The following is a 24,476-nucleotide window of genomic DNA, read 5'->3' on the forward strand; positions in this document are numbered from 1 at the left end:
AGGTGTACATGGGTACATGGGCGTGCAGGGTGTGTAGGTACATGGATGTACAGGTACGTGCGTGCAGGTGCCCATGGGTGCACAGGTACATGGGCACACTTGTGCACAGAGGTGTAGGGGCACACAGGTACACTTGTGCACATAGGTACGGGGTACATGGGTGCAAGGGGCCCTGTTTTCATTGCAGCCAGCCCCCCTGGGGCAGGGCAGCCTTAGGGCTGTTTTGTGTGCTCCTTCCGGACAGGCTCACATGTCAACCAAGTGACTGTGCAGGCACCGGCCAAGCACATCTTGCAAAATTGTCCCCGTTTCGGCACTTGGGGCTCTTCCAGGGAGGTGTGTGCTTGGAAGCAGGGCTGGCCAGGCACATGGGGGGTTGGCCACCGGATGTGCACCCGTCCCCATGTCCAAAAATTTGCCCTGCCCAAGGCTGGCATTGATTAACTAATTGCTCCTGGACTCGATTAAGGGGATTCACGGCAGAGGACGGGTTTTAATGCTTTAATCGGCTTCGAAACCCTACAAGGGGCTCGTTGGCCCCTAATTGGCTTCGGGCAGCTTAGGCAGGGCTGTGGGGCACTAATCACCACTGGGCTCGTTACCAATTAACCAGGGAGTGATGTGGGAGCTCTGCTGTAGTGGGAGCACATCCGAAGGACCCCCACGAGCTCCTCACAGGACCCCCACAAGCAGCAGCCCCACTGCACCCCAACACCCTCAACGGGCTGTGGGACCCCAGCTGTGGCAAACCCACAGAAATAAGGGAGAACAAGGCACAGAAAGGGGGGACAGCTCTCAGCCAGCAGCTCCACACAGAGCTAAGGCGCCACAAAAGGCGCGAGGGACCCCCGTTATCTATTGATTAACGTCGGGCGATTGATTAATTAATGACACAGAATTGACGCGGCCGGGGGCGGTGCGAGGGGCGGGCCCTAAGATGGCCGCCGAGGGGGCGGGCCCTAAGATGGCGGCCGGGGGCGGGCCCTATAATGGCGGCCGGGCGGCGGCAGCGCGGCAGCGCTGAGGTAATGCGGAGGCCGCGTCCCCCCTCTGTCATAGAGGGACATGGCCGCGGGGTTCGGGGCTCCACGGAGGGGTTCGGAGGCGGCGGCCTCTGCCTCAGGTGTGCGTGTGGAGCCCCGCCGTGAGGGGCTCGGCTACCGGCGGCGGGCAGGGCCCTGTGGGGCCGCTTCTCCTCAGGCCCCGGTGCTGGGGATCGGGGGACGGGGGGACGAGGCCTCTCCGCCGGGCTGCGGGCGCTTTCTGCTCGCTGAGCACCGCGGGGTTTTCCCTGGGAGGTTTTTCGCCACTGGTGAGGTCGCAGAGCCCTAAACCCCCCCGTGGAAGCGGCCCTGGCTCCGTGCGAGCGTTGCTGGAAGCGTTGGCTGCAGGGCTTTGAGGAGAGCTTTGAAGGGTCCCCGGTAGTATTGCCCTGAGACTGATGATACCTGTCTCTCTCTCTCTCTCTTTTTTTTTTTGTTTTGTTTTTCCTTCAAAAAAATAGTACCTAAAACACTGGAAATACTTGAAAGCTCCCTCCTAATAACAGGCTCTTTTGACGTGGTCCTTATTGCCTGGTTTACTGACCTAGAGAATTACATTTATCACTGGCATTCTTGCAATCTATTTCTGATACACAAACTGTGATATCTTTTTTTTCTTGCATTTCATTCTGTTTGACCAGTGATATTTGGCCAGACAATTTTTTTCTGTCTGTAGGCAGTGTCCCATTTCGGTCTGTTTGTATGGAGGCGGTGCTGGTGTGTTTTGATTTGTAATCCTTGAGGGAAGTGTGCAGGGAGGTTCATAAATCTGTGGCAGTGTTTGGTGTTTTTTTCCTGAGTGTGTGTGTGTCTTGTTTTCCTTACAGAGCAATATGCTTGTTTTTGTTGAAGTCCTTACCCCGTTGAGCAAAACTACAAGTTAGGTGCTGGGTACAAGCTTCTGTAATAAGTCGCTCTTTTACTCTTTTTGTAACAATAGAATTCATACAGATGAAACCACTTGGAACATCATAGTAACATTAAAAGTCTGTGAAGTATCCTCTTATCTTAGTACCAGAGGAAACAAAAGCATTATTAAATCCTAACAGAAATATTTATCTATGCAATTATGTTCTTAAAGACAGCTTTATTTAAATCTGTTACTCCTCAACCACAGGCTTCAACTAGAACCTATTTTCTGCTATCCCAGACATGGATGGAGAGCATGATAGAGTGCTGTTACTCATGTAGACACTCACAAAGGACACAGAGAAAGGAGTAGGAGAGTACATGATAATCCTGTCTCAGCACAGTACAATTCTAGGTTTGAATTGTTGCCTTCCTGAAAACTGAGCTGTATTTTAAATCTTAACAGTCCCACTGAAGTGATGCACTTTTAGCTAGCCCTTAAGAGGTCCAGGTTTACAGAATAACTTCTGAAATATTCTAGCACTCGAACGCAGCGTTACGTTCTGTGCAATGCCCAGAGGTGCTGCCCTGTTAATTGAAGGGTATTGATAGACTTCATATTGCCACGCCATATGGGGGAAAATGCAGCTCAGTTCTTGTTCGTAAGTTATAGTTCTGTGGGTTTTTCCCCCTTCCCCAGAACCCTTGATCTTGAAGATGGTGAGTAGCCAGCCTAAGTACGATCTAATACGGGAGGTTGGTCGTGGCAGTTATGGTGTGGTGTACGAAGCAGTCGTCAGGAAGACCTCTGCCCGGGTCGCTGTGAAAAAGATTCGGTGCCATGCTCCAGAGAACGTGGAACTAGCTCTGCGTGAGTTCTGGGCACTTAGCAGTATCAAGAGCCAGCATCCCAACGTCATTCATCTGGAGGAGTGCATCTTGCAGAAAGATGGCATGGTGCAGAAGATGTCCCATGGCTCCAGTTCCTCCCTTTACTTACAGGTACATGAAGCTGAGGTAATGGGGTGGAAGCGCTTAATATGGATGTGCAGCTGGGAGGGAAGGAGATGGGTAGCTAAGACTACTTTTGAGGTATTCTTAGTTAGGAGAGGGTATTTTCACATTGTTGACACCCAAGAGCTACTTTGTCCTCAAAAGAGCATATGTATTGAACAATCACCTGTATCTTTTAATTTAAAGCCATGCCACTCTAAAAGACTCCAGGATGTGCTTTGCTAATTTGAGGAAACACCGCAGATAAAGCACAAGGGAGTTGATAGAAGTCCCGCTGCAGGGTTAACAAGTCGTACTAGTGCCTTGAGACAGAGCTCTGAAGAATTTCTTCCTCTCGGATGCCCTTAGAGGGGAAGTAGCTGTCTGATTTCTTAAAGAATTTTAAGTGTTGGCTTCCTAAATAATAAGCAATTGCTAGAGTACATGGAGCTGTTTAAAATTCTTTGTGTAAATAACTGGATCTCTTCAAAGAGAAGCAAAGGTATGATAAATAGCGGAGTGGAGGAATAAATATTGCTTTTCCCTGTGTGACTATTACAAGCTGAGTTGCCTTAAAGTTTGAAGGCACATACTTCTGGAAGAAGTACTCCAGTATATTTCAAGGGAGAACCTTGAAATCTCATCTGATTCATTCCCTTGTCAGGGATCTGCCCCAAACTTTAAGTCAACCCTTGACAGAAACTTGTCCATTTGATTTAAAAAGTCAGTAGCCTGCTCAATGTTTGTTGTTATCTGTAGTTGACTTTTATTGTTTTGGTTTTTATTGTTGTTCTTGCAAGCCTGGCACAGGGCCTTTTGTTACTGGACACTCATTTGACAGCACTTCACCGCTGTCCAGATCCTGTTGTACTGGGTGCTGTATGAGCCTGAGAACGAGGACTCTTGCCGTTGTGAACTTGCCATAGCTCAGTTGTTGTTGTTGGCTGGCTTTCATGAAGGCATTAGGGTAAAACAACTCTGCTCAGCTCATATAGGAGAAATTAGTGCCTTACCTTCCTAGTTGTTAGTGGATCCCTGAGATACTGCATGAAACTTGGAAGACAGCTGAACAGGGAGGAGTTTAAAAAAGGGGGGTTTTGAGGGGAAAGCAGCAGGGTGGAACTGTGAGGTGGGGGGAGAGCTTCCAGGGCACCTGCAGCACTGATTTTTGCTGGTAGTCTGTTAGTAATGCAGTGTGTAGATCTTGCATGTGTGTGGGGCACAAGTGCTGCAGATTGTTTTCCTCTCCAGAGAGCAGAGAAGGGCAAAGGGCAGGGCTGAGCTGGGCTCACTTTATAATAGCATATGCTAAAATAGAGAACCCCAGATCTCCTGTGGTGTGCCCTCTCTTCTCCCTGCCCCAGGTGCTATTACATTACAGAGCTGGGCTGGTGCAGTGGGCAGGAGGCTGGCTGGGAAGGGGGTGTCGGTGTCCCCTGCAGTGCTCTGGGGCAGGACCTAAACTAGTGTCAGCTCAGCCAAATTGATTTAGTGAGACCTGGGGACTAGCTTGGTGTCCGGGGTGGATTTTGCTGTCCTGATGCTCTGAGCCAAAATACAAGTCTAGCTTCTGTAAACCCATGTGGAGGGAGGAACTGCGTGTTGGTGTGCTCTTGGCAGGGAGGCTCCTCCTGTGCTGCCATACCTTAATCTCCTGTTATGTACTCTGAGCCCTGAGTACACAGTTTTCGAGTTCTAACACGGAGTTGCTCCTAAGTTAGTCTGGTTTGAGTACTAGCCGTGCTTGTAATTCAAGATAGCTATAATTTGCTACTAATTTTGCTCTTGAATGGAAAACACCACTTTTTAAAAAGTATTTAAAATGTGTCTCTAAATATTAATAGCTACCTTAATTTTTGGAAGCCTGTAGAAGCTACATTTGGTTTAGTAAACATTGGTTTGCTACTAACAAATAATGGCGAGTCTTACAGCCAGCTCAGAGGAGCTGAAAAGGCAAATGTGTAGCTGTATAAACAGGGTTAGCAAAAGCGATTGCTGGCTTACTCTTGCTTTTTGTATGAAGTGGCTCTTAGAACTAGCTGCTGGAGTCATTCACTGCTTGTGTTCTGGGAAATAGCTGGTGAATAACGATGGTGAGAAAGGTGTTACTTGCAACAGCTGTTCAGTTGTGCCTGTAGATCAGTGTTCTCCTGAGCCAAGAGATCCTTCACTGGCACTTGCTAGAATGCCTTCATGTGTAAGGAATGGAGAGCAGGCTTTAAAAACCTATTGTGATGCTGCAGAGGACAAACAGAATCTGCTGGTGCTGTGCAGGGGTTACTCAGAGCTGTGTTTGTACACGAGGCTGTTAGCAAAATGGGTGGGACAGGCTTTGTTGGGGTGGGACGCTGCCCAGCTGAAACAGATGGGAGTGAAATAGCCACTTGGTATCTCTCAAAATACTCTTATCGGGGTCTAGCTCTAGTTTCTGGGCAGCAGTGTGAGCTTGATATGCTTCGTGCACACACAAATAAAAAGGCTGTCAAATACTTTGTGATTTTTCTTTTAAATCATAAGCTCTGCATTAACCTTTATTTTTACCAGTTGCGGTATCTTACTCTCTGGATTGTTGAGAGGAAGATCCAAAACTCATGCATTTTTTCTATCATATCTTTATATTCCTGTGCTCATCAGGTAGTTATGACGCTTCTCTCCCTTGTTGCAGCTTGTAGAGACCTCGTTAAAAGGAGAAATAGTCTTTGACCCCAGAAGTGCTTATTACCTATGGTTTGTAATGGATTTCTGTGATGGAGGAGATATGAATGAGTATCTGTTGTCCCGAAAGCCTAACCGCAAGACCAACACCAGTTTCATGCTTCAGCTCAGCAGTGCCCTGGCTTTCCTGCACAAAAACCAAATTATTCATCGTGATCTCAAACCTGACAATATTCTGATATCCCAGAGCAGGATGGATGCTAGTGACTTGGAGCCCACGCTGAAAGTAGCTGATTTTGGGCTGAGTAAGGTATGTTCCGCTTCAGGACAGAACCCCGAGGAACCAGTCAATGTAAATAAGTGTTTTCTATCAACTGCATGTGGGACTGACTTCTATATGGCCCCCGAAGTCTGGGAAGGACACTACACTGCCAAAGCAGACATTTTTGCCCTGGGGATCATAATCTGGGCGATGCTAGAAAGAATCACATTCATAGACACAGAAACAAAGAAAGAACTTCTGGGGAGTTACGTCAAGCAGGGGACAGCGATCGTGCCTGTTGGGGAGGCGCTTCTAGAAAACCCTAAAATGGAGCTACTCATCCCTGTAAAGAAAAAATCCATGAATGCTCGCATGAAACAGCTGATTAAGGAAATGCTGGCTGCCAACCCACAGGACCGTCCCGATGCTTTTGAACTCGAGCTGCGATTAGTCAACATAGCTTTTAAAGACTATGGCAGCTGGGAGACGTGACCCGCCGAGCAGTCTGTCTCTTGGTAGAGCTGCTGCTGGCCTAACTGATGGTGCAACTTCGTGGCAGTAAAAGAAACGAGCCTGATCTCAAACCTGCGGGTTTAGTTCCTTCCGACAGAATTCTGGGTTTCATAAACTATCAGAATGTGAGTTGGCCATTGTGTTAGCACTGCGTCTGTGTGTGTTACCAGGATGTCATGTGCAAGTGTAAGATGTGACGGTGTTCATTTGTGTACGTTGGCAGTGGGATGTCTTAAGAGCTGAGACTTGGTTTCCAGCAATATCTCAGAGTATTTCCTACATTCCAGTTTCCTATATCAGTATTAGGAACTCCTCATGGAAAAAGAGGTTTGCATGCTGGCAGTGCAAATCTTCAGGCTTTGTAAAGTAATTCTGTGTATATATTTATGTCTACGGGTGACTGGGAGCGTGTGCCTGTGTGTTGCATTCCATGGAGAAATGACACTTCTCTTAAATTATTTGCTGTGGGTCTGAATGATTGGGGTCTGCTAGAACACCGGGTGAGGAAGACAGGTGAGAAGCATTCCTTCTTCTCCAGTCCTGGATAACTTTATTATTTATTTTTGTTATCTAATGTTAAAGATAGGGTCTGAGACTTGACTTTGTAGACAAAAAAAATACAATGCAAGGGTATCAGCAGCTTTAAAAGTGCTGAGGTGGTCGAGTTTAGCACTTCCAGCCTAATGAGCTCATCACTGTGGGAGTCAAATTACAAGTGCATGCAATCAGGTGCTAGCATGGTGGCTGGTTCATTAACCATTCAATTCTGCTTCCCCCTACTAATCAAATACTTTATTAATCCATTAATCTACAGCTTCACAACATGCTCCCTCCTTTAAACTAGAATCCAGTAGCAAACTGAGTAGTTACAGTAGAGCTTCCATGTGAAAAGGCAACTCCGCGGTGAGGGAATCCAGCAGCATAAAGCATTGTTCTGAAGATTCTCCAAAATAATGGTTACGGCACAGTTTTTTTGTGAAGCGGATCTGTTACTGGTCATGGTCTCCCTTTCCGGTGCTGCCTGTAACCTGGTAGTGACGAGATGAAGGGATGGCTGTCCTCTTGGACACACCTCAAATATGGGAGAAAACTCTTAGTGATCAGTGAAAGGCATCTCAGACTTGTGCAGCAACCTTGGCCAATCTTTGGATTTATTTTCCTCCTTTTGATAAGTAATATTTAAAACCGCTGCCAGTAGGAAAGAAAGCTTTGGAGCAGCTGGAAGGCTGCTTATCCCCCTCTCTTACTGCACAGGAGCACGTTCACGTGCTAAGAGATGTTTCGTTTATGCTACGTGACACTGCAGGCCGGACAGAAGCTGCTTTGTGCTGGTATGATACTTTTTTCTTTTGGCTGCAGGAGCGTGACCTTTCCCATCAATTTGACCTTTTGAAAATGTAGTTCTTAAAAAAAAAAAAGGCAGTTTTTATTAAAGCTGTAACAAAGGCTGTTTTTTCTTAATAAAATCAATTCAATGCTTTGGTTTTCTTAAGTCTTACCTGGAAACTGCCATGAAACCTGAAACCCTGCCCAGAGTGAGTAAGCAGCGAAACCAACAAATTTATTGGAAAAGCAAAGGTTTCCGATTCTACCAGACTTCTGAGGCTTGACAGACTACAGCAGGAAGTTCTTAGCTGCAGGTCTTGCCTGCTGAGTGTAGTCCTGGTGGCAGCAGTTACCTGAGGGTCCGTAGCGGTTAATTCTTAGTTTGCGTCACTTGGTCTAAGGCAGATTGCCTAAACAGTGATGCTCAGACAAACATATTTTACTGTCTCAAAGCATAACAATATTTAGTGTCTAGATGAGCTTTCCGAAGTGACTTCGGGAGGATGGCGCTGCGTCACACCGAGGTGTTTGGATCCAGCAGTGTCTGATCCCTCGTGCCTGAGCTGGCAGGGATGGAGGCGAGTGCATCGTGCTGAAGGTACGGCCTCTTGCCTGCACAGATGTCCCAGCACTGCACCGTCCCTGCAGGGAGCTTTGTCTGTAAAGGAAGCCTGGGAGCCTCTCTGAGTAATGGGTGACAAGGAGAGCTCTTGTGTTCTAGAAGTGGAGGTCTGCTCGTTCTCACATCTGAACTGGGTTCCGTACAACTGAAAACTCAGCTTGTTAGGAGGAAAGCAAACCTCTTGCTCTCTGTGCTAACACCTCTACAGCGCTTACATCCCAGCGTGGTCATTCAGGGAGGCTGCGTAAAGCTGAGGGTAGATAACCTTTCAGGTCAAACTTCTGAAAATGCATTAACTTCCTCCTCTCCTGCCCACCCGAAAGACAGAATCAGCTCTGTTAATTCAACTCTGTTAATCTGAGGGTATTAATCTACTCCAGAATAATAGTACTTACCGGTAAGGCTCTTTGCAAATCATTTGATTCTCCTCTGAAGTACTTCAAAGGATGAGCACTGAATGTGCTGCCTGCCTGCGGTGCAGAAATGAGTGCTAATGAATGCACAAAAAATTTGTTTTTTGACTCCCAAAGGATGCGTTTGCACTGATTGCCACTTTAAAGGGTGGGGGTACCTGAAATCCCTCTCATGGTGCTTAGCCTTGCTGTTGGGTGACACTGAGCATTTCCTTGGCTCCTTGAATGATAGTCCTTGAGGTTTGTGTTCTGTTTGATTTTTGTTGTCTGAGGTCTTTGTTTTCAAACCTTCGGTAAAGCAAACTGTTGTAGCAGCTACAGAACTATTCACCAGCGTGACAAAGTCAAGATACTCTTCGGCACTCAGAAAAGGTTTTTTCAAATCTTTCTTTAAAAATTGTAAAATATATTTTGTGCAGAATTTATAATGGGGGAGATTATTGTGTAATTTATTAAGTTCATGACTTTTTTTTTGAAATAAAACCTGGAATTCGATGAAGCTTTTGAACTCTCTACCGAGAAATGCTTTCCTTTCGGTCAGCACAATGTCACCTAGCTGCCAGGCAGGCTGCAGAAAGGTTTACTTGCTCTGCTAGAGTAGTAGTGAGCTGTAGGAGTACTCGAAGTGACTTCAGGGCGGAAAAGATGCTGGGTTGGCCAGGAGCTGTGCTCACCGTGTGTGGGTAGCGGCGGTGCCAGGCTCTGGCAGGTACGCAACGTGCTGCTGGAGGATTTGCCAGAGCCCGGCCCTGCTGGATGTGCCCGCAGCTGGCTTCTGGACCAGCTGAGGTGAGCCCTGGCCGCGTGGAGCCTTCTGCTGAGCCTCTTAAGAATCAAAGCGCTGCTCCTCTGGGTGTGCTGCTCCCTTTTCAAAGACGGGATTAAAGACAGAAGAAGTCTTGCATCCACTGCATGCTTGAAGCTGTTACTACAAGCAGCGTGAGTACCACCCTGGGCTGCATGGAAATCTCCGGCAGCCTCTGTCTGCTCTGTTACTGGTATGACTGGATTTGAGGCTGTGAATACATGCTGCTGCTTTTCTGGGCGCTGCCGCTCCTCCCTCTGAAGCAAGCCTTCCCCCTGCAGGGAATGAGTGCTGGAGTAGGAAACTCTCACCCAGAAGACCTCCGGCTGTTCCTCGGTGGGTGAGCCCCGTTCCCCTCTCCCCAGCACGCTGCAGTCCCCTGTGCAGAGAGCTGAGGGCAGCCCGGTAAAAACATCCTCCCGCACGTTTCCCTCCTGTGTGCGGGGGCTGAGCTGTTTGATCCAGCCTGGATTTGTTTGGAGCTGGTGGCAGAGCTGGTGCTGGGGCTGACCAAGCTGTAAATGGTGTCCTGGAGGCCGCGAGGTGCTGGCGACCTGCTGGTCTCACATGCCCCGAGAAACATTAGAAATAAAGGTGAAGAAATGCTGTTACTTATACATGGTACAGGAGGCTAAGGTCATTTGCATGTTTTTAATTAAAGTGCTTCAGAACAAAGGGTTGTGCAGACTGGGAGTGAGACTAGCGCAAACTGGAAATGCTATAAATTATCCTGTCCTCCTGTTTTTACCCCACCAGCAAACCCAAACCCAGTAGCCTCATGGATGCCGGGTGTGCTTGCATCGTCGCCTGGAGTTTTGTGTTCCCTGGTGCTGCAGGCAGGTCCCCGCCTGGCTAGGAGCTGTGGTGAAATCTGTAAGTCAGCACAGTCTTTGCGAAAGAGAGAGGGTTTGAAATTTACATTTTCTTTTCCATTAAAGGATAAGCACCTTAAAGGATAAGAACCTTAATTAAAGGGGAGAGTTGAACCTCTGGTTAGCTGTAAGACCGGTGACTTTAAATACAGACACAAGCTAAATCCCTCCCCCGTAAAATGGAGAAAACTAAACCTACACACTTGAAATATGCCTAGCGCGTGGAAAACGAAAATTAAAATCTCTGAAGAATGCTGTTACAGACCCTAGAAGTTAAATAAAGCTGCATCTCAGCTCAAATAACCCAACCCCTGCTTTATTTTGCTCGTTTTGCAGAGTGCAGAGTCCTCGGGCTGCGGATTGCCTGTCCCGTTTCCTCTGGCAGGGTTTGGCTGGGAGCTCCCCGCTCCGTAGCGCTGGGGCTGCGAGCTCGTGTTTGTATTTGGTGCTTTGTGTTCGTCTGAACACGGCTGTCCTTCGTGCCAGCCAATTCGTGCTCTGCCTGAGCTGCGGCGCGATGGCAGGCGTTGCTTTGTGGGGGAGATAAGGCCCTGCCTGCGGTGGCAGCGCTGCCCGCCCCTTGGAAGGATGCCCTCGCTCTGAAGTAACGTCTCTTTTCTCTCGTGCAGTGGCTGAGCAGACGCGCTCGGGTGGACTCTGGACTGCGGGCAGCACGGAGGTAACCTCTGCGTTGCTTTGCCCCTCGCTGTACCCGTGTCGCCCGAATCCTCTCTGGGATCCGTCGTGAAGTGTTCTCGGTCTTCACTGGTGGCCTGCGCTGTAAGCCCAAGAAGCAGGGTCCCTCGGAGAGCTAGTTACAAGTTTTTAAACATAAACTGCAGTTCGCTGGCAGCTCAGGCGCTGCTGAGCGCTGACCAGGTTTCGTTTCCTTTTTGCTCAGGGTCTGGGAGCAGTTCATGCAAAGTGCTGGCTATTCTTACGCGCAGTTAAGGAAGAGGGATCTGTCTCAAGTGTCACAAGCTGTCCTGAGTGCCTGCACTGTATTCGGGGAGGGGTTGGGAGGTGGAAATCCCAGCCCGAGCTGCTGCTGCTTCTCCCCTCTTACCACCAGGTCTGTAAGCATTTGGGGGAGTCGGAGGCCGTCTGCTTCTGTAAGCAGAGCAGGGGGAGTACGGAGAAGCTGAGCGACCCCAAAGATCAGCCAGCAGCCCCAGTGCGTCGCTGCAAGAGGAGCCACGGCCCAGGTGATGTTCTCCTCTTCGAGTCCCTTTGTTCCCAGATGAGTTTCCAGATTACCTGGGTGCCTGGAGCAGAAACAGTTGCATAAGGGCTGCAGTTCCTGAGGAGCAGTCGGTGCCTGGGCCCCGTGGGCTGAGCTGGCAGGTGGCGAATTGGAGCTGTGGCTGCCACGGGCCTGGGGAGGAGGAGGAGGAAGGCAACCTCCCATCGGTGCCTCTCCCATAAATCCTGCTCCTTTCAAATGTTTTAACCAGGTAACGTACGCTGGGTTTGGGTGCTAGAGGGCATGGCTGATGCACTTTGCGTTTGTTGAAGTGGGTGAAGGGAGCAGCAGCGTTAGAGTTGCAAGTGCTCTGGGGTTTGAAATGAAAACAACAAAATGTCCGTGGGTCCTTTGCAGCAGGTGGTGGGTTCAGCCCAGACACTCGTATTTCGGAGACCCCTCTGTCGTGGTTACCTTCCCTTTCTCAACCTGTGTCCGTGGTCCGAATACTGACTGTCTTTTGCTTCCCGGACTGGCACAGGCACCCCAAGTCAGCGAGGCCAGCCTCACCCTGCAGCGTGGTTTGAAGCCCTGCCTGTCGGTAGGGCATGAACATCTGCGTGAGGCTCCGTGTCCTTCTCTCCTGCGCCCAACTGCTCTCTAGTTCCTACTTGCACAAACTTGTGGGTGGCTGCCTTAGATGAGGTGTTGGTTTCAGATTTATTTATGCCCATTTGAGCCCTTGATATTTTTAAACTTGTATAGCAGGCCTTCCACTCCTGCTCTGTCCCAAATACACGTTAGTGCATCTTGAGCCCTCTGGCTTGCAGCCATACAGCCTTGAGCCTCCTAGCTCATTTCGGCTGCTCTCCCCTCTTTGGTATTTACATGGGCCTCAGACCAGAAAGGGCTTTTGTGGGTTGGGAAAGTAAACTGGTGAGTAGAAACAGATGGTGATGTTATCAGTTCCCTCAGTCATGTCTGCACCTGGTCACAGTGGTGTTAAAGTGATTTGCAAAGGAGAAATGCATCTGGAGAGGTGACTGAGGGGCATGTTGAGCCCTGACCACTATCCTGTGGGCAGGCTCAACTCCGGAGAAATGGATCTCCATATTTACCGTTTGTTTGCAGACCAGGCTGTTATTTTTCTGCTTTTTCTTGTGTCCTGGTGCATGCTGGGCTCTTTGGGTGTTTTGAGACCTTTCCCGGGAAGCCCAGTGGTGCTGAGGGGTCAGAGCTTCCTCCCCCAGGAGGCCAAGTCTCTGCATGCCCCGAGCAGACCTGTGTGACGACAGGTTGGTGCCTTAAGGACTATACAGAGAGCCCTTCTCTGCCTTTGGAGGAGCAGGGCTGCGAGCTCTGCTTATCCACACCAAATTTCCCTCTCTGGAAATCAGCTCATCCTCCCTGCAGAGGCAGTTGGCCATCGACAGCCTCAGTCCTCCTCCAGGTGTGGCTGTCATAGCCTCAGGGCTGCTCCTGCTGCTCCTCTGGGGTGGGTCAGGGCTGCGGCAGGGCCCTGCTGATCTCCCAGAGCTCTTCTGGGGATCCTCTTCTGCGGTTCCTCCTCCTGGAGCCTGCGGTGCGTGATTACGTGCCCACCTCGTACATGTCACCACAAACTGGGAGAGAGGAGGTCTTGCTGGGAGCGGAGCTGTTTGATCAGGAGCTGGGCGTACTCTGAGAAGTCACTTGGGAGGGATGAGCTGTGCTGTTGGACCTTTGGGGACTTTGTCGACCTTCTCTCCCATCACAGGCTGAAAGCATCCTACAGCTGGACCCAAACCTGCGACTCTCCCGTAATCACTGGCCAGGCAGTGCTGAAGCAGTAAGACAAGCAGGCTTAATTAAATAACAAGAAACTTTAAGGGGCTGTGTGACTAAGAAATGCCACCCACTGTGTTTACAATAGGCTGATTAATTGGGTAAATCACTTAAATCACTTCCTAGAAACTGAGGTGACAGCCCCCCCCACCCCTCCCAGGCTTAAGGAGCTGTCTGGCCTCCTGATGCCAGGGAGGATCCCTCAAACTGCCCCTTTTGAATCCCCCAAGGAATTTGGCTCGTGCAAATTGTAGTTCAGCAGTAAGTGCCTGCTGCCTGTGGCCCCCCGTCTGTCTGTCTGTCCTGTTCCCAGGGCAGGGGAAGTGGCAGGCGCTTGGTGGAAGTGCATCACGGGGACACGCCACAGAAAAAGGGAATCAGAGGCTGCTCTTACTCATGGCTGTCTTTACCAGAATGGCTGCCTGAATTCCGGCTTGGAAAATAAACCTGTCTTAATGAACAGCGATTCCTGTTGTTTGGTGTTAAAACTGAGGTGGGTGGGGAGCAGATCCCAGTCCTGGCACGGGTTTCTCAGCCTCTTGTCCCTATCCTTGCCCCGTTTTCCTCTGAAGCATCCCGCACTGTCCAGGTACCCCTGGGAGCACAGCTCGGTGCGTTGCTCCTCCCCAGGTTTGTCCCTGTTTTTGCTTTTGTTGGGGTTCGGCCTGTGCCAGCAGAGCTCAGGCAAACCTTGGTGCCTCAGATCTTGCTACAGCCTCGACTTCAGGCTTGGTTTTTCCAGCACTGGGGGTGCTGGCCTAAACCCCCACCCCTCCTGGCCCCCATTCATGCCTACAGGGAGCTGCTGGGCGCTGACCCAGCCCCGGTTCCCGGCACTGGCAGTGACACCAGCAGTGACACCGGTGCTGCAGGAAGGAACTGGCGTGGGGGCAGGCAGGCTCGTGGCCATGTCCCCCTTCTTTAAGGGAACCTGCAGGTCCTGTGCCAAATTTCGTGGCTTCATCCCTGCTACAGCCTCCTGGTTCCCTCTTCAGCTTTGTGGGTGCAGGGAGCTGATGGAGGTCCCTGGGGTTGCCCAGTCTCTGCAGCACAAGCTCTGGGGAGCCTGAGTCCCCCCCCCTGGGTGGGCTGGGGCGGTGTGTGGGGCCAGGGGGATGCTCGGCCCTCCGGGAAGGGGAGAGGGCAGAGGTAAAATAAACCCCTGGGCTGGCTCCGGTCCCTGTGGCTTCCTGCAATTTACAGCCCTTCCCGGGGGAAGAGGAGGCAGGAACCTGCCTGGCTCAGAGCTCGCTTTGACCCTTTCGTCACCGCCAGAGGAGGTGTTGGGACCTTTCTTTGCTCCATTCCGCCTGCCCACTGCGGGACCCTGGGGAAGGGGGATTGCGGTGGGCTCCTGTTCTTGAGCTGGGCTCAGCAGCTCCAGGGCAGGTGGAAGGGGAAAAGCTGGTGCAGTGGATGAGCTTCCATCCTTCTGCTCCTGATGCAAAGTGTGTGAGGGGGGCAGACAGGCTGGGCCCCACCTGAGAGAAGGCAGACACCACTGCTAGCGGCCCCCAAGGGGCAGAGGGTGGTGGGGAGCCTGTCCCTAAATCAGGATCCTGGCCAGGCTCCCATAGGGAGGCAAAAAGGGCTGGGAGAGGAGATGGAGCCTGCAGCTGCAGGAGGAGAGGGGTTAATGCTGGCTGTGCGTGGGTCTGGGGTGCAAAGGCTGTGGGAATGGGGCCCCCCATGCCAGCGGGGTGCTGGCAGGCAGCGGTTGTGTTGACGGGGCTGGGCTGGCAGGGGTTAATGGGGTGGCTCTTCCTCCCCCTCTATATGAGGCTCCTGCAGCTCTGGGCTCAGTTTGCTGCTGGCGGCCGGAGGGACAGGAGCGGCGGAGACCAGCGGAGCACCCCTGACCCCTGCGTGGGCCCAGGTGAGCGAGAGCATCCTCTGCTGGCCCAGCTGCTGGGCACGGGTCCTGGCGCTGGGCTGGGGGTGCGGGGACGCTGGCACCCTGGGCGTGCTGGCTGCGCCCAGTGATGGGACCACGTGTGGGGGCAGCATCCCTTGAACCACCCCAGAGCTTTGCCCGAAACCCAGGGAGGTTTGGGAGTTTGCCCCTTTAGGAGCGCAGGAGCAGAACAGCTCCGTGCCTCAGTTTACCCATCTGTAAAATGGGCTGGGCGCAATGCTGCAGCCCTGTGCTGCGTGTCGGGGCAGAAGGCTCCTGGCTGTCTGCTCTCTGTTAGCCGTGTTCTGCCCGTCCTCGCCGCTCCTCGCCGCCTCCCCAGAGGAGGCTCCTCACGGCCATTTGGGCTTCTCCTGAGGGCCACCATCTGCTTTGGGCATTTACAGCCCGCGGCCAGGCCCCACCTCCACCGCCCGATTTATGGCCCTGGCCCCGCACGCCCGCGCCGGCTGCCTCCGAACCATCCTCGTCCTCTGCTGTCCCCTCACAGATGCTCGGGTAAAGCTGAGCAGGAGCCGTCGTGCGCCCAGGGCTAACAGAAGCCCTTTGCTCCTTGAACCCCACAAATGGAGGTAGGAGAGGGTCAGAGGATCGCTTATCCCAGCGCTCGGGATCCCACTGCTGCGGAGGGACTGGGGAGGCCGGGCTGACCCCGCTGCCCCCGGCAGCCTCGGTGCCGACTGTCTGCCGCAAGCAGCCTCCACTTAAAATAAACCTGCCCCGAGCTCCTTTGTTTTCCTTTCTGAAAAGGGAAGTGGGGCCAGGGCCCGGCCCAGGCCAGTGCTGCGGGGAGCCACGATGCCCGCATGGCACGGAAACCCCGCTGGCCAAAACGGCCCCGGCCAACGCGGCCCCACTGCCGGCACGCTCAGAGGTAGGGCCAGGGAAGCTCGCTGGCTTCCCCGCACTGTCTTTGTTCTGCTGTCCCTGGGCTCATAAAGATAAGGCGGTGGCTCCGCTATTTTTTCCTGTTTGAAGCCGCTCTTGGGATCTCGGTGAAGTCGGCGGATGCTCGGCGCTTCGCTCTTCCTGCCCGTGATTGTTCCCGCAATGGCTTGCGGGGCACCTCTGCTGGGGGTAGGGGACAGCCCCGGTCCCCGCTTTGCTCCTGGTCCTTCTGCTGGCAGTGCCAACCCCATCCTCGGTGCCAGCCCCATCCTCAGTACTAACCCCGTCTCTCCTCTCTCCTCCCAGGGCTGTAGCTGAGTCCAGGAGCCCAGCAGACCTTTGGGGTCCCCGTCCCACCCGGAGCCGGCTGGGGGCTGGCGGGCGATGGTCCCCCTCGGCAGCTCTCCCCGGGCAGTGTGCTCCCCCGGCCGCGGCGTCTCCCCCCTGCGCCTGCTGAACCGGGGCCCCGAGTACCTGCGGGAGCAGGTGGCGGGGGGCAGCGGGGGCCGCGCGCCCAGTGCAGTGGAGCGGCTGGAGGCCGACAAAGCCAAATACGTCAAATCGCAGCAGGTCATCAACAGCCGGCAGGAGCCGGCGCTGCGGGGCTGCTCGCCCCGCTTCTCCCCCCGCGGCCGGCGCCTGCTCGCCCTCCAGCAGTGCCACGAGCTCTGCCAGGGCTCGGACCTGAGCCGCGACGGCCCCCGCAAGCCGCCGTGCCCCCAGTCCCCCGTGCTGCGGAGGGGCGGCAGCGGCAAGCGCCTGCTGAGGCCCGACTCGCTCATCATTTACCGGCAGAAACGGGACTGCCCGGTCATCAACAAGGAGAACAAGGGCTACGGGCTGGTCAGGCGCCTCTTCCAGGGGCCGCTCAGGGACAAGCCCCCCAGCTCCCCCCCAGCCCACGGGCTGGCCGGAGCCCCCGAGAGCCCCATGCTGTGGGTGCCCACGGAGCGAGCGGAGCCGAGGACACCGGGCACCACCACCGGCAGCAGAAGCAGCAGCGGCAGCAACATCTTCCAGCTGCCCGGCAGCCCCGTGGCGCAGCCCCCCGAAGCCCCCAGCCCGGCCCAGACCCCCGCCTCCCCCAGCCCCAGCAAGCCAGCGCTGGGCCTGCGCCTCTCGCTGCCGCTGTCGGAGCAGGAGCGCTTCTTCAACTACTGCGGGCTGGACCGGGCGCTGGTGGAGGGGCTGGGGCAGGAGCGGTTCGTGCCGGCGGGCTGGGACAACGCCTCGGCGAAGTTCCCCGGCTCCTGCGAGTGGGAGCCCAGCCAGGCCTCGGGGGGCAGCGGGGAGGACGCGGGGCCGGGCGACGAGGAGCAGGACGCCCGGCTCTGCTCCGCCGTTTCGGTGGTGGAGCGCAACGCCCGCGTCATCAAGTGGCTCTACGGCTGCCAGCGAGCCTGGGCGGCCGCCAAGGAATCCACGGTGTGAAACAACGAGCCCCGGCCGGCCCCGCGGGGGTCGGGGTGGCAGGATGCGGCCCCTTGCCCGGGCTAGAGGAGGCCTGCAGCCCATGGCCATCCTCAGCCCCAGCACCGCGGGGCTGCTGCTGGCCGGCAGGGACACCAGGTCTGCCCCTTGGGGGACGTATTTTGGGGTGCGGACACACGGCTGAGTGTGGTGGGGTGCCCGGGGGGCTCCCCTGGGTGAGTTCAGCCACAGCCCCGGGGGCCCGCAGGCTGCTGTGCCCCGTTGGGTCCCCTCCTCTTGGTCCTCCCTGTTTCTGGATGTGGTCTGGGATGGGAAGCAGAGCCCGAGCCCCCTCCTCAACGCCGTCCTCGCCAGAAAAGGGGCCGCTGGGATGGGAGCAGGGCTCAATAAACCCGTGTTTTTTTTCTAGCCTGGCTGTGTGTGTGGTTTCTGCCAGCAAAGCTCGGGGGTGATGCTTTGGGGCTTGGGGTGGTGCCCCCCCTCCATCCCTCTGGAGGGTCTTGGCTGCCTGGGGCAGCTCTGAGGCCCTGGGGACACGATGGGGTGGCTCCGTGGGTGACCGGGCTGCTGGGGGGGGCATGAAGGCAAAGAAAGCACCACACACGCTTAGGGAAAAGGCACCTCGGGGTCTTTAGTGCCGGCACCTCCGCATCCCCAAAGCCCACCACGGCACCACCGGCGGGGGCTGCCGCAGAGTCCGGCCGGCGCCTCCTCCTCCTCCTCCTCCTCCTCCTCTAGTTGCCCTTGGGGGCGTTTTTATTTCGGATTTCAGCCAGCTTGCTGGCCAGGAAGCCCCACCTGAAGGCCCCTTCCTCCGGCTCCCGCAGGTCGTAGGGGCCCTCGTCCCCCGGCGGCTCCCCGGGGCTCTCGCCCGGCTCCGTCGGGGGCTCCTCCTGGTCGGGGGCCGACGCCTGCTGCCACTTGCTAGCGAAGAGATCCCAAAATCCGTGTGTTTTCTGGGAGGGGGGCGGCTGTGCTGGTGAGGCAGCCAGCGGGCTGGGGGGAGAGTGGGGTCGGGGACGTCACCGCAGGGCCCTTCTCACCATGCCCATCCCTTCCCGAACCCGCTGCCACACCAGGGGGTGTCCGAGCCCCCCAACCTCTTGGTCATGGGGTGGGGGACCGCAGGTGACGGGGTGGGGGTGACGTGGGGCTACAGAGCCCTGAGGGTGGCTCTGGGCCCCCCCAGCACCGAGCCACAACTTACTGGTTGGCGCAGGGCTCCGGGCTGAGCAGCTGGTGCTCGTCCTCGTGGGCGAAGAGGGATGAGAGGGTCCGCCAGCCCCTGGCACCCACCCCCTGCACCTGGGGACGAGGCATGGGGGGGGTCACCGGGGCTCCCCCGGTCCCACAGCAGCCCCCCTGCTGCCCCCCCCCCAGCCTCACCTTCCTCGCCAGCTGCGACACGGGGCCGGGTCCCTCCTCCATCAGCGCGGGGGGCTCGGCCGCCTCCATCAGCTCGGGGGGGTCTCCCTGCAACGAAGCCCCCACCCGGTGAGGGCAGGGGGAGGACGGGGGGCTCTGCCCGCCCGTGCCCCCCCCCCATGTTACCTCCTCCTGCAGCGCCCCGTCAGCCCATGCGCCCCCCAGGGCCTGCAGCACCCTGGCCTTGTAGAGCCCCCAGAAGCCTTGGGTCATGGCGAGGGGCCGGCGGGATGGAGCCGATGGGTGCCGGGGAGCAGGAGGGGTGGGGGGCCGGGCCCCCCCGCGCCGCCCCGGCGATCCGGTGTCCTCATTAAAGTTTCAGGGGCCGCTCTCGATGCACAAAGGGGAACCTGAGCCCGGCCAGAGCTGGGGGCACAGCGGGGGCGGCCGCTCCGGTCACCCCAAAGCCCCCCCGTCCCTAGTGCCCCTCACCCGGGGGGGGGTCACCAGTGGGGGGTGCACGGAGCCCATGGTGGTGAGCTGGTGCTGGGGTCACTGCTGTCCCCCCCACCTTGTCCCCAAGGTGTAACTGATCGCCCGGGGCAGGAAATGCGATTGGTGGCCTTGGGGCACCCGAGCAGCACCGGGGGGGCACCGGGGGCACCCTGGCCCTGAGCCTGGGACCCTGGGGGCAGGACAGGGGGGGGCAGCCACGGGGGGGTCGGGGCCATGCTCGGGGCGGTGTGGGGATGGGGGTGTGGGCAGGGCTGGGGGGTGACATTGGGGGGTGACACAGGAGAGGTGACACTGGGGGGTGACACTGGGGGGGTGGCAGTGGGGGGGGTGACACTGGGAGGGTGACATCGAGAGGTGGCACTGGGGGGTGACGCCGGGGGCCGACACCAAAGGGTGACACTGGGGGGGGGGGTGACACCAGGGGGTGACACCAGCAGGGTGACACTTGGGGGGGGCACTGGGGAGGGGACACTGAAGGGTGACATGGGGGGGTGACACCAGGGGGTGACAGTGGGAGGGGGACGCTGGGGGGGGATACTAGGGAGGTGACACTGGGGGGGGACACGGGGGGGACACGGGGGGGGGGACGCTGGGGGGGGGCACTGTGGGGGGGATGACACTGGTGCTTTGACACCATCAGGGTGACAGTGGGGGGGGGAGGGTGACACTGAAGGGTGACACCAGGATGTGACACCAGGGGGTGACACTGGGGGGGGGGGGGGACACCGAGAGGTGACGGGGGGGGGGACACCGGGGGGGGGGGGGTGGGGAGCTGCATGTCGGGGCTCCCCCCCTCCGGCACCGACCGGGGGGCGGAGCCTATGAGCGTGGGGGCGTGGCCAACGCGGAGGGGCGGAGCTCCCTCCTCCGGCGCCTGCGCAGTGCGCCCCTCGGCCACGCCGCCGCCATGTCGCCGCGGGGCAGCCGCCGCACGGGCGCGCACCGGGCGCACTCGGAGGCGCGGCGGGCCAAGACCAAGCGGCGCCGCCGGGACCTGGACGAGATCCACGCGGACCTGGAGCCCGGCCGGGCCGCCCGGCTGCTGCGCCAGGAGCCCGACCCCGACCTGCCGGGCTGCGCCCAGTTCTACTGCCTGCACTGCGCGTACGGCAGGCGGGGCCGGGAGGGTGGCAGGGTTTTGGGGGGGGGGGGGGCCAGGGGATGACAGGACTGGGGGGGAGACGGGTTTTGGGGGAGGTGGCAGGGTTTTGGGGGGGCGACAGGTCTTGGGGGGGACAGGTTTTGGGGAGGGCAGTGGGTCTTGGGGGAGGTGACAGGGTTTTGGGAGGGGCGACAGGTTTTGGGGGAGGTGACAGGGTTTTGGGGGGCGACAGGTTTTGGGGAGGGCAGTGGGTTTTGGGGGGGGCGACAGGTTTTGGGGGGGGCGACAGGTTTTGGGGGAGGTGACAGGGTTTTGGGGGGCGACAGGTTTTGGGGAGGGCAGTGGGTTTTGGGGGGGGGGCGACAGGTTTTGGGGGGGGTGACAGGGTTTTGGGGGGGTGACAGGCCTGGGAGGGGGGCAGCAGGATCCAGGGAGGAGTGACAAGTCTTGGGGGGGGGGGGGAACAGGTTTTGGAGGGGGCAGCAGGTTTTGGGGAGGGTGACAGGGCCCAGGGGGTGACAGGTCCGGGGGTCCTGGGCTGGCCCAGGGGGTCTCTGACTCCTTGGGAGTTTATCGTACACTGGGAGGGTCCCTCATCCATTGGGAGTTGGTTCTGGAGGTGTAGGGACCCCAGATCCCCCCCTGACCCCAGCCCCTCTCTGCCCTCAGGCGCTACTTCGTGGACCTGACCAGCATGAAGGAGCACTTCAGGTCCAAGGTGCACAAGAAGAGGTAAGGGGGGGGTCCTGAGCCTCTAAGACCCTAAGGTCTGGTCCCCGAGGGGGCTGAGGTGGGGGTGCCAGTGCTGGGCCGGTCGCTGTGGGGATTTGCTGTGTTTCAAGGCACCGCCGTGGGTGGTCTCAGCACCTCTCTGCTCTCCCGCAGGCTGAAGCAGCTGAGCGAGGAGCCCTACACGCAGGAGGAGGCCGAGCGCGCCGCGGGGATGGGCTCCTACATCCCCCCGAAGAAGGTCCACGTGCAGACCCAGCCGCTGGACGAAGCGGTCGAGATGGAGGCGTCCAGCTGAGCCCGAGGGGCCGGGCTGCTCCCTTCGCAGGTGCCTTTGTCACGGTGCCACTGAAAGGACGTCTTTGTCCCCAGCTCCATGAGAAAACCACGCTCCATCGCAGCTGGCCAGCGAGCAGGCACAGCGTTCCTCCTCGCTGGGCACTAACGAGGAGAAGGAGCCAGCGAGACCCCGCGTGCCCCTGCAGGGGCGGGCTGTGTGTGTCCTCGTTCTGGGGACAGGACAAGCAGCTCCTTGCTGCAAACGCTGGCATGACTGTGCGCTCGTCTCTTGGCTTTTGGAGCGGTTTTAGGTCTCTCCTTGGGTCAGAGACCCCGTTAGTCACCCATTAAAATATGTCACCCAACAGGCCGGTGTTGAGAGCTCTCTGCGAGTGTGTTCCAGGCTCTGGCTGGAGGGAACGAGGGCAGCCACACCCCTCGGGAGGACGGTACCTTCCCCGGCTGTCCTCTTCCTGAGCCCTCAAAGGAAAACACTTTGTGTGTGTGTGCGCCAGTCCATGGGCGCAGCCTTGTCACGGTGCTCCTTCTCTGGCGGGATGGCCAGGCCCCCCCTGCTCCCTTCTAGGGGAGGGATCCCACCCACTGGTAGCAGATACGGGGCTTGTTTTTGCATGGGGGGAGCTTTGTGTGTGAACCAAGCCTTCATCGAGCACGCGGGTTTGTAGTAAGCAGCTTTTTATGGGGCTGGCCCTGCCAGCCTTGGGGGTAAGCTGGTGTCCTCCCCAGCAGGTAGAGTTTGGGGCTTCTGAAAACAATACCACTGAGTTCGATGCCCTAAAACTCACTGCACGGAGGTGATTTCATGCTCCTAGAGGGCTGGGGCCGTGTGTATGGCACGATCCAGCCCCCTCGCTGCGTCCCCCAGCCTGCTGCAGCTGATCCCAGGGGTGATGTGACCCCGTGCTGCCGCGTGGCCCCGGGTGCCACCGCTGCGAGTTCCCGCAGAGCGGGCTCAGCCGACGCAGCTAAACCAGCTCCTGGGGCTCTGTCCTTCCTGCCGAGCAGCAGGGAGGCAGCATGACGACAGCGCGGCTTTGCTCAGAAGGAAAGGATTTATTTCCATGCAAGCTGCCCGGATTTGTCCCCCCCTGCCCGGGGAGACCAGGGCGACTGCAGCCAGCCGTCTGTCAGCAGCCAGCCCTCTGCTGGGCGCAGCTCCGTGCCCAGCTCCGCGTGGGGTCGGCGGGCACGGGGAAGGGGAAAGCTGTGGCCGCTGGTCCCAGGGGGATGTGCCCGTCCTTGGGGAAGCATTGCCTGAACCGTGCTCTTTACCTCGAGGCCCAGGCAGGAGCTGGCCCCGTGTCCCCTCATTTCGGAGGCTGATCCCGGTCCCAGCCCTCCCTGCCGCGTTACCTAACGCCGCTCAGCGCTGACCTCCTTTCCCCCGGCCGTGGCAGGGCTGGCGGCAGGCACAGCGCGTCCCCGTGCCGCCGGTAGGGTCAGGGAAGAGCAGGGTGTGAGGAACCCCAAACCCCTCTAACAGGGGGGTCTGTCCGTCCGCTCAGCCTCCGGTCTCGTAGTGGCCGCATCCTGCTGCCTGGTCGGGACTCAACGTCATGGCAGTGAGTCCCGGGGCTGCGCTGGTGGCCCTGGAACCTGTTGGCTGCGTCTTTTTGGGGTCTCAAGTCGATTTCTCCATTTCCCAAAGCAGGCAGAGGCGCGAGTGTCCCTCAGCTCCTTGGCATCATGCGGCCGAGGCGTGGAGGGGCAGCGCAGGACGTGGCAGGGCTGCGAGGTGGGGGCCGCATCCAGCAGCTCCCCTCGGGCAGGGGGGGAAGCCGGGGCCTGGCTGGGGACCTGGGGACCGTCCCCATGGCCCCAGCTCAGGGCTCGGGGGGGGCCTTGGCGGGGCTGGCCATCCTCCGGGCGCTGTAGAGGGAGAGGCAGAGCCCGGCGGCTGCCAGCAGCAGGGCCAGGGGGGGCAGCGCCCGGTCCTTGGGCTCAGCTCCCTGCCCCGCCGCCAGCTGCATCTGCAGGGGGAGAGGAGAAGGGAAGAAAGGGGCAACGCCACCCCCAGACCCCCCAGGGGCCAGACACAGCCCCCAGCCTGCCCTGAGCGACCCCGATGCACCCACAGCTGGCATACGGGGGCAAAGGGGGGCCCTTTTTCCAGCGGGATGGCCCCAGTGCAGCACCCATGGTGATTTTGGGGTGCCCTGCGACCCCACGCTCTGCCGCAGCACCCTCACCACCAGCGTGGAGCCAGGATACGACCAGGCACGGCTCCCGCAGCCAGCAGGCCTCGTGGGGAGGGACTGGGGGTCCCCACTTGTCGCCCCCCCCCCCCCAGCCCCTGCTCGCCCCTTACCTGGAGCAGGCGGAAATACCCCGGGGTGAGGCGTCGGGGCCGGATGATCATGGCGCGAGGGGAGCGGAAAGGATCAGGCCCCGCGGCCCCTCCGAAACCGCCGGCGAGCGCGGCGCCGCTGTCAGCAGCGATCAGCGCCCGCTGCTCCCCCAAGCGCACACGGCGCGGCGGGGGGGGGCACGGAGGCGTTTCGGGGGGGGGCCGGGGCGGGTTTGGGACTCGGGAGAGCCGGGCTTGGAGGGGAGGCAGCCCCCAGCCTCAGTTTCCCCATCTGCAAAGGAAGGGGTGGCGGTGGGGTTGGGGCTGGGGGGCAAAATCCCCGCAGTGGGGAGCGGGCTCCTGGGATGGTGGTGGGGGTGTATTGGTGTCATGAGTTGTGCCAGGGCTCAGCCCTTGCTGTGTGTACGGGGGGGGGTCCTCGTCTCATCATCTCCTCGTCTCGTGGCCTTCATAAAATGGAGGCTGGGGGCCCCCCAAGCTGGGTTTGCCATCCCCGCGGGGGTTTCGACGGCCGCGCGTCACCGTCCGGGGCCGTGAGTCACCGGGGCGCGTCGCGGGTGCCTCG

General features: G+C 57.6%; 4 protein-coding genes and 1 long non-coding RNA gene across 12 annotated transcripts; 3 read left to right on the forward strand and 2 right to left on the reverse strand.

The window, feature by feature from the left end:
- Positions 1–946: 946 nt before the first annotated feature.
- Positions 947–13,820, forward strand: PDIK1L (PDLIM1 interacting kinase 1 like). 8 transcript variants are annotated; one of them, XR_005814372.1, is made up of 5 exons: positions 1,034–1,123; positions 2,593–2,894; positions 5,551–9,615; positions 10,983–11,032; positions 11,426–13,820. XR_005814372.1 is itself a non-coding variant. In XM_040534891.1 (3 exons), the coding sequence occupies exons 2-3, from the start codon at positions 2,610–2,612 to the stop codon at positions 6,292–6,294; spliced, it is 1,029 nt and encodes a 342-aa protein (XP_040390825.1). In that variant the 5' UTR covers positions 947–1,025; positions 2,593–2,609; the 3' UTR covers positions 6,295–13,820. The 8 variants fall into 8 exon arrangements, 2 of the variants coding, with proteins under 2 accessions (XP_040390825.1, XP_040390824.1); XR_005814367.1 differs by having other exon boundaries at positions 5,551–11,807; positions 13,293–13,820; XR_005814371.1 differs by having other exon boundaries at positions 5,551–11,032.
- Positions 13,821–14,391: 571 nt separating this feature from the next.
- On the forward strand, positions 14,392–17,999 carry FAM110D (family with sequence similarity 110 member D). Its single transcript, XM_040534892.1, has 3 exons — positions 14,392–14,749; positions 15,142–15,236; positions 16,467–17,999. The coding sequence occupies exon 3, from the start codon at positions 16,545–16,547 to the stop codon at positions 17,589–17,591; it is 1,047 nt and encodes a 348-aa protein (XP_040390826.1). The 5' UTR covers positions 14,392–14,749; positions 15,142–15,236; positions 16,467–16,544; the 3' UTR covers positions 17,592–17,999.
- Positions 18,000–18,325: 326 nt separating this feature from the next.
- On the reverse strand, positions 18,326–19,229 carry C23H1orf232 (chromosome 23 C1orf232 homolog). The gene is made up of 4 exons (XM_040534650.1): positions 19,143–19,229; positions 18,978–19,064; positions 18,799–18,896; positions 18,326–18,587 (listed from the first exon to the last, which is right to left on the reverse strand). The coding sequence occupies exons 1-4, from the start codon at positions 19,227–19,229 to the stop codon at positions 18,326–18,328; spliced, it is 534 nt and encodes a 177-aa protein (XP_040390584.1).
- A 1,110-nt stretch (positions 19,230–20,339) lies between these two features.
- Positions 20,340–21,947, forward strand: ZNF593 (zinc finger protein 593). The gene is made up of 3 exons (XM_040535156.1): positions 20,340–20,576; positions 21,244–21,306; positions 21,460–21,947. Exons 1-3 carry the CDS (start codon positions 20,380–20,382, stop codon positions 21,599–21,601), a joined length of 402 nt encoding a protein of 133 aa, XP_040391090.1. The 5' UTR covers positions 20,340–20,379; the 3' UTR covers positions 21,602–21,947.
- A 396-nt stretch (positions 21,948–22,343) lies between these two features.
- Positions 22,344–24,460, reverse strand: LOC121058956. Its single transcript, XR_005814402.1, has 3 exons — positions 24,318–24,460; positions 23,912–24,182; positions 22,344–23,573 (listed from the first exon to the last, which is right to left on the reverse strand). It is a non-coding gene; the product is annotated as an uncharacterized LOC121058956 (long non-coding RNA).
- Between the last annotated feature and the right edge of the window lie 16 nt (positions 24,461–24,476).

This window comes from Cygnus olor, chromosome 23 (genome assembly GCF_009769625.2).
Source record: "Cygnus olor isolate bCygOlo1 chromosome 23, bCygOlo1.pri.v2, whole genome shotgun sequence".
NCBI lineage: Eukaryota > Metazoa > Chordata > Aves > Anseriformes > Anatidae > Cygnus > Cygnus olor.